The 12876-nt window shown below is 51.9% G+C and overlaps 1 protein-coding gene across 2 annotated transcripts in view; it reads left to right on the top strand.

Moving 5' to 3' along the window:
* The window catches only part of THOC1 (THO complex subunit 1), an 83859-nt gene that overhangs the window by 38658 nt on the left and 32325 nt on the right, over positions 1-12876 (top strand). For both annotated transcript variants that reach the window (XM_075314475.1, XM_075314476.1), the window contains exon 17: positions 5750-5815. In XM_075314475.1, the coding sequence (XP_075170590.1) occupies positions 5750-5815 (66 nt within the window). The remainder of the gene's footprint in view (positions 1-5749; positions 5816-12876) is intronic.

Raw genomic sequence — 12876 nt, 5'->3', positions numbered from 1 at the left:
GCTGTGCAGGAAAGGCTCACAGGGCTGAATATACAGTATTTATTATGAGAAATTCCCTGGCTAATGCAAGGAAGAGAGCCCCAGGAATCCTGAACACACAGTGTTAACTTTTCCCTAGCTTGCTGGCTGGAGGAGGGGGGAAGTCCCTCCTGTTTGCAAACTCCTGCACAGATAATTTCCTGGGTGACTAGAGAATCACAGAGCTCAGGGACTCACGCTTTTTATTATCTGCTCTGTTTATTTGATCTAGCAGAAAAGCCGGCTGATAACCACCAGTGGCAAGCTGTGTTCTTCACGCTCTTTTAGCGCTAAGCCCCGCAACCGCAATAAGCAACCCCCCCCCCCCGGAAAGCGTGGGAAGAACTCCAGCCATCGGCTGATTCTGGTAAGGTGCTGCTCACTGTAGCTCTGCTGAGCATTGCTCCCCCTCCTAGCATACTCCTATCAGGAACATGCAGAATTCAAAAGGCACTAAGAGGGCTAAGGCGCACATAGTCTATTATTCAACCTGCACTGCCTGCCACGTTGAGCTACCATGTAAACACACCTCTTCTCTCTGTGAGTCCTGTGCCCCTATAGCCCTCCAAGACCTCCCTGCCACCACCGCTGCAACCGTCAGCCCAGAGCCTAGGGCTCCCAGCCCACCGGAATGGGCAGTTTCTGTCCCAATCCATGGAAAAACTGTCACAGAACCTGGTGCTGGCTATGTAATGTCGTCCTCCACACCCTTCTGGGTCCCTGGACGGAACGCAGCCTGAGGATACCCCTATGGAGGATCCTTCTGAGGTAATCCGGGCACATGCTTCACCGATTGCAGGGATCAGGAAAAGAGCACACGGCCGGGTGTCTTCAGCGGGCTCTCCCTCGGGAGCACACAGGGCAGGCTCTCCCACACGCTCCACGGCTTCTGAAGAGCTGGAGGAGGGAGAATGCTGTTTGTACTAGGAGGATTCCTTGGTTTCAGCCTCCCCAGATGATCAAACTGCAATAGACTCCCTTAGGGTATGTGCACACGTTGCTTTTTACCTGCTTTTTTGCTGCTTTTTCTTCTGCGCTGTTTAATGCCAACATGGATGTGTTCTTCTATTCAAGCAAAGTCTATGGGAATTTGGGTTTCTTGTTCACACTATGTTGTTCAAAATGCTGCCTTTTTGAGGCAGAACTTTGGTCAAAAACTCAGCTTTTCAAAGAAGCAACATGTCAATTGTTTTTGCCATTTGGGTTTTGCACTGCAAAGCTGAGTTTTTGACCAAAGTTCTGCCTCAAAAAGGCAGCATTTTGAACAACATAGTGTGAACAAGAAACCCAAATTCCCATAGACTTTGCTTGAATAGAAGAACACATCCATTTTGGCATTAAACAGCGCAGAAGAAAAAGCAGCAAAAAAGCAGGTAAAAAGCAACGTGCGCACATACCCTTATAGCAGCAATCAACCAAACTCTGCATGTGGAGGATCCCCTATCCACTACCACTGACCATGTGGTCTCCTTTAAGAGGGCAAGGAAATCCCAAAAGGTTTTCGCTGATCACCCTGAGTTTCAGGATATACTCACAAAGCAAAGGGAGAAGAATGATAGGTGCTTCGGTAACCGAAAACTCATGGAGTCCCGGTACCCTTTTGCCTCACCTGCCCCTAAGGGCTGGGCCGATCCGCCCTCGGTCGACCCCCCCCGGTCTCCCGCCTTGTCACAAGGACGCTCCTGTCTTTACCCGATGGTTCATCAAGGACCCGACAGACAGACAGGTGGAGCACCTCACCCGCTCTGCTTTTGAGGCTGCGGGTTCCTCCCTCTCGCCCTCCTTTGCCTCTGTGTGGGTCGCAAAGGCGATCTCGGTCTGGGCAGAATCCCTTAACACTTCGCTTGAGGAATCCCAGTTCACTCATACCTTCACAGAGGTAACAGCTCAAATTGCCGCTGCGGCGGAGTACCTCATGCAGGCCTCCATGGACGCTGCTACCTGCGCAGCGTTTGCCACCTCAAATACCATAGCCATCCGTAGAGCTCTCTGGCTCCGACAATGGCGAGCAGACTCTGCCTCCGAGAAGTCTCTCACGGGCCTCCCCTTTTTTCCAGACCGATTGTTTGGCGAACGTCTGGACAAGCTCATTTCTGACGCCACGGGAGGAAAGAGTACCTCCCTCCCCCAGCTGAAGTCCAGGACGTCCTTCACCAGACGTCCACAGTCCTCGTTCCGCTCCTTTCGGAACTCATTTGGTTGGTCGACACCCCGTGCTGTCCACGCCACCGGCCGCGGACTACGCAGGGACCGACCTTCTCAGCTTTCCCCGAAACCTACTTCGTCATGGCAGCCTAGACCGAAACAGTCCAGGACTAGGGAGACTCGGCCACGACGTTTTCCCCCCTCATGACTCCTTCGGTGCCCCGGAAGACACACTCATTGTAGGAGGTCGACTGCGGCTCTTTCAACATATCTGGGCTGCTGCCTCAGACGACAAATGGGTGCGAGACCTTGTGTCTTCCGGTTACCACATAGAATTTCGGACCCGACCCCCGAGTCGGTTCTAACAGCAGGAGTGATAATACCTGTCCCAGACGACGAGAAGTTCGGGGGTTTTTATTCCAACCTCTTTGTGGTCCACAAAAAGGATGGGTCAGTTCGACCCATCCTGGACCTCAAACACCCGAACAATCATGTGCACGTACGGAGATTCAGAATGGAGTCCCTAAGGTCCATTATTGCATCCATGGTCAAAGGGGAATTCCTCGCATCCGTAGACATCAAGGACGCGTACCTGCACATACCCATCGCCCCAGATCACCAAAAGTTCCTCCGCTTTGCAATTCAGGACTCCCACTTTCAATTCGTAGCTCTTCCCTTCGGCCTTGCCACCGCACCAAGGGTCTTCACCAAAGTCATGGCGGCCGCCATGAGCATCCTTCACGCCAGGGGAGTAGTCGTTCTCCCTTACTTGGACGACCTCCTCATCAAGGCCCCCTCCTTCCGCGACTGCTCAACCAGCGTACAGATCACTGTGGACACCCTATCCCGCTTAGGGTGGCTAGTGAATCTGGACAAATCATCCCTGGTCCCATCACGATCCATCACCTTCCTGGGCATGTCCCTTGACACCCGTCGGGGCTTGATCCTTCTCCCTCAGGACAAGGCGATCGCTCTTCAACGAGCGGTACGCTGCCTTTTATGTCCTCCGTCTCGCTCCATTCGATTCAGCATGAAAGTGCTCGGCAGGATGGTGGCGGCTATGGAAGCACTACCCTTTGCTCAACTGCACCTCCGCCCACTGCAGCTAGCCCTTCTAGCGGCCTGGGACAAGAGCCCCTTCTCCCTGGACAGACATCTTCACCTGACGCCTTCAGTCAGGTACGCAATCCGCTGGTGGCTTCGGTCCTCATCCCTATCGAAGGGGAGATCTTTGCTCCCAGTGAACTGGCTGGTCCTGACCACGGACGCTAGCCTCCTAGGCTGGGGAGCAGTGTACCGCCACCACACTGCTCAAGGACGTTGGACGCCCCAGGAGTCTTCCCTACCCATAAACACCCTGGAACTCCGCGCGATCTTCCTCGCGCTCAGAGCGTTCTGCCCTCTGCTAGCGGGTCGTCAGATTCGAGTCCAATCGGACAATGCGACAGCTATAGCCTATATCAATCGGCAGGGGGGCACCCGCAGCAAAGCGGCTTATCTCGAGGCCCACAAGATCCTCAGCTGGGCCGAATCGACGGGATCAGTGATATCAGCGATACACATACCGGGGGTAGAGAACTGGGCAGCAGACTTTCTAAGTCGCCAAGGCCTGGCCGCCGGAGAATGGTCTCTCCACCCAGATGTGTTTCTACACATCTGCACTCGCTGGGGCACACCAGACGTGGACCTAATGGCCTCAAGGTTGAATGCAAAGGTACCTGCGTTCATAGCCAGGTCACGCGACCCACAGTCCATCGGCGCGGATGCTCTAGTCTGTTCCTGGCACCACTTCCGCTGCCTTACACATTTTCACCTCTACCCCTGCTGCCGCAGGTGATCAGGAAGATCAAGGCAGAGGGAGTCCCGGTGATACTGATAGCACCGGACTAGCCCAGGCGCGCCTGGTATGCCGAATTAGTACAAATGCTGACCCAAGGGCCCATTTCCCATCAGAACTCCAGAGCCCTGAAGCTGACGGCATGGCCATTGAGACCTGGTAATTAACAAGAGCGAGATTCTCCCCCGCGCTTATTTCCATCATGATCAACGCCCGAAAGCCTGCTTCATCCCACATTTACCACTGTACATGGAAAATCTTCCTTTCATGGTGCAGAGAAACTAATGTCCAGCCTATGCCTCTGGCCATCCCCAGAATTCTCGACTTTCTACAGTCTGGCTTGCAAGCGGTGTTGGCTCTCAGTTCCCTTAAAGGGCAGGTCTCAGCGCTCTCAATCTTCTACCAATGCCGCCTGGCTCAAAAATCGCAAGTCAAGACCTTCCTCCAGGGCGTTTCCCATCTAGTTCCCCCGTACAAACGGCCGCTGGACCCTTGGGACCTCAACCTCGTTCTGGACGGTCTCCAGAGGTCTCCCTTTGAACCCCTCAAGGAATCCTCCCTTGCTCTTCTGTCCTGGAAGGTAACATTCCTGGTGGCAATTACGTCCATCAGACGGGTTTCGGAGCTAGCAGCACTCTCTTGCCGCGAGCCTTTTCTGATCTTTCACCAGGACAAGGTGGTTCTGCGCCCCCTTTCGGATTTCCTTCCAAAGGTTCCTACCCCGTTTCATTTGAACGAGGACATTGTTCTGCCTTCATTTTGTCCACACCCAGTTCTTAGGGTGGAAAGGTCTCTGCATTCGTTAGACCTCGTTAGAGCTCTCAGATATTACATATCCAGGACAGCCCCCTTTAGGAAAACTGACTCTTTGTCATTCCTGAGGGGCCTAAGGAGGGACAGGCAGCTTCAAAGGCGACTCTGGCTCGCTGGATTCACTCTGCGATCCAGGAAGTCTACCGCCTGCAACTCAAGCCCATTCCTAGTGGGCTGCGGGCTCATTCCACGCGAGCAGTTGGCGCTTCATGGGCCATTCGGCATCAGGCTTCAGTGGAACAGGTGTGTAAGGCTGCGACCTGGTCTAGCCTACATACTTTTTCAAAGCATTACAGAGTCCATACCCAGGTTTCAACTGAGGCAAATCTGGGTAGGAAAATTCTGCAAACGGCAGTAGAGCACCTCTCTCAGTAGGCGCCCCCTGCTGTCTGGGAATGGTTTCTAGTCCTTGGGTTGTGTTGTCTTCTTTTATGTTTCCCACCCATGGACTGCTTTAGGACGTCCCATGGTCCTATGTCCCCCAGTGAGGCGTCAGAGAAAAACGGATTTTTGTGTACTCACCGTAAAATTGTTTTCTCTTAGCCATCATTGGGGGACACCGCACCCACCCTGTTGCCCTGTGGGGCCTTGGTTCTCTCAGTACCTTATTTGGTTTTGACTCTTCTTTTTTCATGTTCCTCTGTTGAGAAGTTTTTTACTGCTTTTTTCTCCTACTGCTTGTGTACTAAAACTGAGACTGCCTGGCCCGGCCAGGGGGTGTATACTGCAGAGGAGGAGCTATGCTTTTGCATCTACTTAGTGTCCTCCTGTGGATAGGCAGCATAACACCCATAGTCCTGTGTCCCCCAATGATGGCTAAGAGAAAACGATTTTACGGTGAGTACACAAAAATCTGTTTTTTTTTTAGCTAGAAAACTGTGATGTGATGGGGAAGAATGGATATTTTGCAATTCTAACTAAAATCTGTCTTTTCAGTGAAGAGTTAACCAGGCTTTGGAATCTGTGTCCTGACAACATCGAAGCTTGCAAGTTAGAGACCAGGTAGGGAAGCGCATTTCCCGGTCTGTCGTAGCCATAGAGAATTGCATGGTGGCTGTTAGATAGTTACATACATATTGGTCCTAATGCGACATTTAAAAAGCAATTTATGCCAGAATTCTGGTGGAATCGCTTTGATGAATTGGGGCCACAGTGTATAATATTCTGCAGTCTTTAAAGCGAAGAATAAACTTAAGATAATTGGTAGTGGGAAGGGTGTAGCAACAAGTGTTGGCTTCATCTAAGGATTCTTTCCCAGTTCAAACCAAGAAAAAAATCCATTTACAGGCCAATCACTGTTTATACACCGGGTGATGTACTGCAAAGAATGGAGATTTTTAAACCAGCTTAAAAACTGCCCCCAACAAATGAGCGTTTTACTATTTGTATGGAGATCACCAGCTTGTTTAGACAAAACGATAATCGTAAAGTGATCATTCCTAGGAGCACTCATTTGTAAATATTTGTCAGTGTTCACACGTTGCGTTTTAGGCAATTTTTTTTTGCTGTGGAAAATATACAAAGTTTTACAGCATCAGCAAAGTACTGAAATTTCACACACATGCTGCATATTTTATCTTGCAGATTTGAACGTTCAAAGCATTCTTTCAGCATTTTTCACCCATGCAAATGAATGGGGAAAAAATGCATCAAAAACACGTATTTTACACAGTGGTTTTCTTGCGCACATACGCTGTTTTTTTTTTTTTTAGCAAATCTACCGCTAATATTGCACATAAGCAAAGCGTTCTGCAAAAACTGGAGTGTTGGCAAGATAAATGCGATAAATAAGTGTGCTTTTGCAAACTGTTTTTTCTTCCCCCATTCACTTGAATGAGTGAGAAATGCAGCAAAAATTGTCACGCAGTAAATACGTCTGCTTTCAATTCCAACGCATGTCACTGTGATGTCTGTTTCGGTGGTGGGGTTGGTTCCTGCTCTCCTGCGCACTGTTTCCTCCTTTACAAAACGCACTAACATTACGCTCTTGTGCCAGCTTGTCATTTCTTATTACAAATGATTAGTGAGCGCACTGTCACTGTGCATTGAAAAGGAATATCGCACAGTGACCATACGTCAGAATGCACAACTGGTGCATGCTTATTAGAGCTGGGTCTAGCCCAGCCTCTGAAATGAATGTCACTGAAGCTTCCCTTCAGGGTGGGCAACACCGCTTCAGCAGTGACCGCACCCTCTGACCCCCGATGATGATCCTATTTGAGTAGGATTCTCAAACAAAATGTAATCAAAATGAAAGTAAAAAAATAAACTAAAGCCATTAGAGAAGGAACTGTCGAGAATTTTTTATTTGAAGTTATTAACTTATTACATTAAATATACAGTCATTCCCCGCTATATCGCGGTTCACTTATTGTGGCTTCACTGTATAACGGGAGTGGGTGGAGCAGGGCTATGCTGCAGGTGGTGCAGCGGCGTACCAGATGATTGCTGCGGGCCTGGCAGGAATATCCAAAAACTGTCAGCGGTATGGGTTTTAAAGATATGGCGCCCATAGTCAGCGCTTGTGCAGATTGAGCAATTGGCTCAACTCAATGATGAGCCAAAATCTCATCTGCACATGTGCCACCTCCGGGCACCATTTACTTAAGTCCGCTGCTAGGGACATCAATGGGCCGGAGGCGGCGCATGCTCAGATGTGATCATGAGCCAAGAGCTCAATCTGCGCAAGCACTGACTATGGGCACTATTATTTAAAGCCCGCACTGCCGAAATTTTCAGGATGACACCTGCCTCACCTTCAGCAGCGCACAGTCTGAAGCATTGTCCCTGCTTCTTATCGTCATTCTCCACCACCCCCGGGTAAGATTTATAAGTTAGATTTGGCTTATAAGACGCAGCCCTCATTTTCTTCCCAAATTATTGGGAGGAAAAGTGAGTCTTAGGGCCACTTCACACATAACGAGATTGCTAACGACATCGTTGCTACGTCACAGTTTCTGTAACGAAACAACGACTTCACCAGCGATATCGTTATGTTTGACACGTACCAACGATCCACCCCCTGCTGTGAGATCGTTGGTCTTTGCTGAATGTCCTGGGCCATTTTTGGCTCATTGGAGTCCTGCTGGGGAGGATGGATCTGTATTTCTTTGTCGCTCTATTGGGAGACCCAGACAATTGGGTGTATAGCTACTGCCTCCGGAGGCCACACAAAGTATTACACTTAAAAGTGTAAGGCCCCTCCCCTACTGCCTATACACCCCCCGTGGGATCACGGGCTCCTCAGTTTTCATGCTTTGTGCGAAGGAGGTCAGACATCCACGCATAGCTCCACTGTTTAGTCAGCAGCAGCTGCTGACTTTGTCGGATGGAAGAAAAGAGGGCCCATACTAGGGCCCCCAGCATGCTCCCTTCTCACCCGACTTTTGTTGGCGGTGTTTGTTAAGGTTGAGGTACCCATTGCGGGTACGGAGGCTGGAGCCCACATGCTGCTTTCCTTCCCCATCCCCTTAGGGCTCTGGGTGAAGTGGGATCCTATCGGTCTCCAAGCACAGGAGACCGTGCTCCGTCCACAGCCCCTGGGAATCTGCTGGACGTGGAGATGAGTATCGTCAGGGACAGGGCCCTGCTACATTAAGGTACTCTGGGTCCCCGTACAGATCGCGCACACACACCAGCATTGCTGGGTGTGTTAGTGCGCCGGGGACAGCAGCGCGGCGCGCTGGTGCTTTACTCACTGCAGCTTTGCTGAGTGAGTTTCTGTATTAGGAACTGCCGCGCCGGCCGCTGCTGGCGGTTTTTTACACTGCGGTGCGGCTGGGACTTGTGGTGCGCCGGGGACTTCCGCGCTGGCCGTGCTTATACGACGGCCGCGCTTATAAATCGAGTCCCCGGCTTTTGCGGCCTAGTTCCGTTTCGTTCCCGCCCCCAGGCCTGCCAGTCAGGGGAAGGGCGGGACGCTGGTCAGAACGTCAGCGCCGAGGGCTGGAGTCTGCTTAGCATACTCCAACCCCCCTCACTAGGCACAGTGGGACGCTAGTTTCCCGCACTTTGTCTGGGGCACGCCCACGGCCCGCCCCTCTTCACAGGACGCCGGCAGCCATTCCTGTTTGCAGTCTGAGTGGAGAGGGGACACGAGCTCTGGGAGACCCAGGCACGGGATTCTGGCGGTCACACACCCGCTTTTCAGCGGGCGGTAAGCAGCCCTCGAGGGCTCACCCCACTAGTGCCGCAGTGTTCATTTGTACTTTATGCTTGTATGCTATACATTGCATTGTACGGTCGCTATTCTTGGCTATATACCCTCCTAGATTGCTAGACAACAGCATGTCGTCCGCAAAAAGCAAAGGGGCCAAGACACAGGCTTTCTATGCTACTTGTACCGCATGTAAGGCTGTTCTACCGGCAGGTGCCACTGACCCCCATTGTGTGCAATGTTCGGCCCCTGTAGCACTTGCTCAGCCGGGGCCTCTGCTAGAGGTGGCCCAAGGAGAACCACCTGTGAGCACTGTCCAGGTGGCAGGGACGGAGTTTGCAGTTTTTGCTGATAAACTGTCGGTGACTATGTCTAAAATCCTTGAGACTTTGCAGTCCAGACCGGTAACTCAGACCATGGGCACTGTTGATTCAATGCTCCCTGGTTCCCCTCTTTTGGAACACATCCGTGCTCCGGGGGGGGGTCCCATGCATCCCGGGGTGATGGCTCTGACACGGACGACAGTCCCAGACAGCCTAAGCGAGCTCGCTAGGAGCGACCCTCGACTTCATCACACTGGTCAGGGTCCCAGCAGGAAGGCTCTCTGTTTGATGAGACAGAGGTTGCTGATCAGGATTCTGATCCTGAGACCGCTCTCAATCTGGATACACCTGATGGGGACGCAATGGTGAATGATCTCATATCGTCCATCAATAAAATGTTGGATATTTCTCCCACAGCTCCTCCAGTGGAGGAGTCAGCTTCAGAGCAGGAGAAATTCCATTTCAGGTATCCTAAGCGTAAATTGAGTACTTTTCTGGACCACTCTGACTTCAGAGAGTCAGTCCAGAAACACCACGCTTATCCAGATAAGCGTTTCTCCAAACGTCTTAAGGATACACGTTATCCCTTTCCCCCTGACGTGGTCAAAGGCTGGACCCAGTGTCCAAAGGTGGATCCCCCAATCTCCAGGCTTGCGGCTAGATCCATAGTTGCAGTGGAAGATGGGGCTTCACTTAAAGATGCCACTGACAGACAGATGGAGCTCTGGTTGAAATCCATCTATGAAGCTATCGGCGCGTCGTTTGCTCCAGCATTCGCAGCCGTATGGGCACTCCAAGCTATTTCAGCTGGTTTGGCGCAGATTGACACTGTCACACGTCCTTAACCTCTCAAATGTCTGCATTTGCGTCTTACGCTATTAATGCTGTCCTGGACTCTACAAGCCGTACGGCAGTGGCGTCCGCCAACTCCGTGGTTTTACGCAGAGCATTGTGGTTAAGGGAATGGAAGGCAGATTCTGCTTCCAAGAAGTGCTTAACCAGTTTGCCATTTTCTGGTGACAGACTGTTTGGTGAGAGATTGGATGAAATCATTAAACAGTCCAAGGGTAAGGATTCATCCTTACCTCAGCCCAGACCAAATAAACCCCAACAGAGGAAGGGACAGTCGAGGTTTCGGTCCTTTCGAGGCTCGGGCAGGTCCCAATTCTCCTCGTCCAAAAGGACTCAAAAGGATCAGAGGAGCTCAGATTCTTGGCGGGCCCAGTCACGCCCAAAGAAAGCAGCCGGAGGAACCGCTACCAAAGCGGCTTCCTCATGACTTTCGGCCTCCTCTCTCCGCATCCTCGGTCGGTGGCAGGCTCTCCCGCTTTGGCGACATTTGGCTGCCACATGTCAAGGACCGTTGGGTGAGAGACATTCTGTCTCACGGGTACAGGATAGAGTTCAGTTCTCGTCCTCCAACTCGATTCTTCAGAACTTCTCCGCCTCCCGGCCGAGCCAATGCTCTTCTGCAGGCGGTGTGCTCTTTAAAGGCAGAAGGAGTGGTGATCCCTGTTCCTCTTCAGGAGCAAGGTCACGGTTTTTACTCCAATTTGTTTGTGGTGCCAAAAAAGGACGGGTCTTTCCGTCCTGTTCTGGACCTAAAACTGCTCAACAAGCATGTGAAAACCAGGCGGTTCCGGATGGAATCCCTCCGCTCCGTCATCGCCTCAATGTCTCAAGGAGATTTCCTAGCATCAATAGACATCAAAGATGCTTATCTCCACGTGCCGATTGCTCCAGAACACCAGCGTTTTCTACGCTTCGTTTTAGGAGACGAACACCTTCAGTTCGTAGCCCTGCCTTTCGGTCTGGCGACAGCCCCAAGGGTCTTCACCAAGGTCATGGCAGCAGTAGTAGCAGTCCTGCACTCTCAGGGTCACTCTGTGATCCCTTACTTGGACGATCAACTTGTCAAGGCACCCTCTCAAGAGGCATGCCAACACAGCCTGAACGTTGCGCTGGAGACTCTCCAGAGTTTCGGGTGGATCATCAACTTTTCAAAGTCAAATTTGACCCCAACCCAATCGATAACATACCTTGGCATGGAGTTTCATACTCTATCAGCGATAGTGATGCTTCCGCTGGACAAACAGCGTTCACTACAGACAGGGGTGCAATCTCTCCTTCAGGGCCAGTCGCATCCCTTGAGACGCCTCATGCACTTCCTGGGGAAGATGGTAGCAGCAATGGAGGCAGTCCCTTTCGCGCAGTTTCATCTGCGTCCATTACAATGGGACATTCTCCGCCAATGGGACGGGAAGTCGAAGTCCCTGGACAGGAACGTCTCCCTTTCTCAGGCGGCCAAGGATTCTCTTCAGTGGTGGCTTCTTCCCACCTCATTGTCAATAGGAAAGTCTTTCCTACCCCCATCCTGGGCGGTGGTCACAACGGACGCGAGTCTATCAGGGTGGGGAGCAGTTTTTCTCCACCACAGGGCTCAAGGTACGTGGACTCAACAAGAGTCCACACTTCAGATCAATGTTCTGGAAATCAGAGCAGTGTATCTTGCCCTACAAGCCTTCCAGCAGTGGCTAGAAGGCAAGCAGATCCGAATTCAGTCGGACAACTCCACAGCGGTGGCATACATCAACCACCAAGGAGGGACACGCAGTCGGCAAGCCTTCCAGGAAGTCCGGCGGATTCTGACGTGGGTGGAAGACACGGCATCCACCATATCCGCAGTTCACATCCCGGGCGTAGAAAACTGGGAAGCAGACTTCCTCAGTCGCCAGGGTATGGACGCAGGGGAATGGTCTCTTCACCCGGACGTGTTTCAAAAGATCTGTCGCCGCTGGGGGAGGCCGGACGTCGACCTAATGGCGTCTCGGCACAACAACAAGGTCCCAGCTTTTATGGCACGGTCTCACGATCACCGAGCTCTGGCGGCGGACGCCTTAGTTCAAGATTGGTCGCAGTTCCGGCTGCCTTATGTGTTCCCACCTCTGGCGCTGTTGCCCAGAGTGCTACGCAAGATCAGGTCCGACTGCCGCCGCGCCCTCCTCGTCGCTCCAGACTGGCCAAGGAGGTCGTGGTACCCGGATCTGTGGCATCTCACGGTAGGACAACCGTGGGCAATACCAGACCGGCCAGACTTGCTGTCTCAAGGGCCGTTTTTCCATCAGAATTCTGCGGCCCTGAGCCTGACTGTGTGGCCATTGAGTCCTGGATCCTAGCGTCTTCAGGACTATCTCAAGAGGTCATTGCCACCATGAGACAGGCCAGGAAACTATCCTCTGCCAAGATCTACCACAGGACGTGGAAGATATTCTTAACTTGGTGCTCTGCTCAGGAAGTTTCTCCCTGGCCATTTGCTTTGCCTACCTTTCTTTCCTTCCTGCAATCCGGGTTGGAAAAAGGTCTGTCGCTCGGCTCCCTTAAGGGACAAGTCTCTGTGCTATCTGTATTTTTTCAGAAGCGCCTAGCACGACTTCCTCAGGTACGCACGTTCCTGCAAGGGGTTTGTCATATCGTCCCTCCTTACAAGCGGCCGTTAGAGCCCTGGGATCTGAACAGGGTTCTAATTGCTCTCCAGAAGCCGCCTTTCGAGCCTTTGAGGGATGTTTCCCTGTCTCGCCTTTCAC

Source organism: Anomaloglossus baeobatrachus, chromosome 6, assembly GCF_048569485.1.
Source record: "Anomaloglossus baeobatrachus isolate aAnoBae1 chromosome 6, aAnoBae1.hap1, whole genome shotgun sequence".
In the NCBI taxonomy this organism is placed as follows: Eukaryota; Metazoa; Chordata; class Amphibia; order Anura; family Aromobatidae; genus Anomaloglossus; species Anomaloglossus baeobatrachus.
Note: the sequence above shows the minus strand (reverse complement) of the source record. Positions and strands in the feature narration are given on the sequence as shown.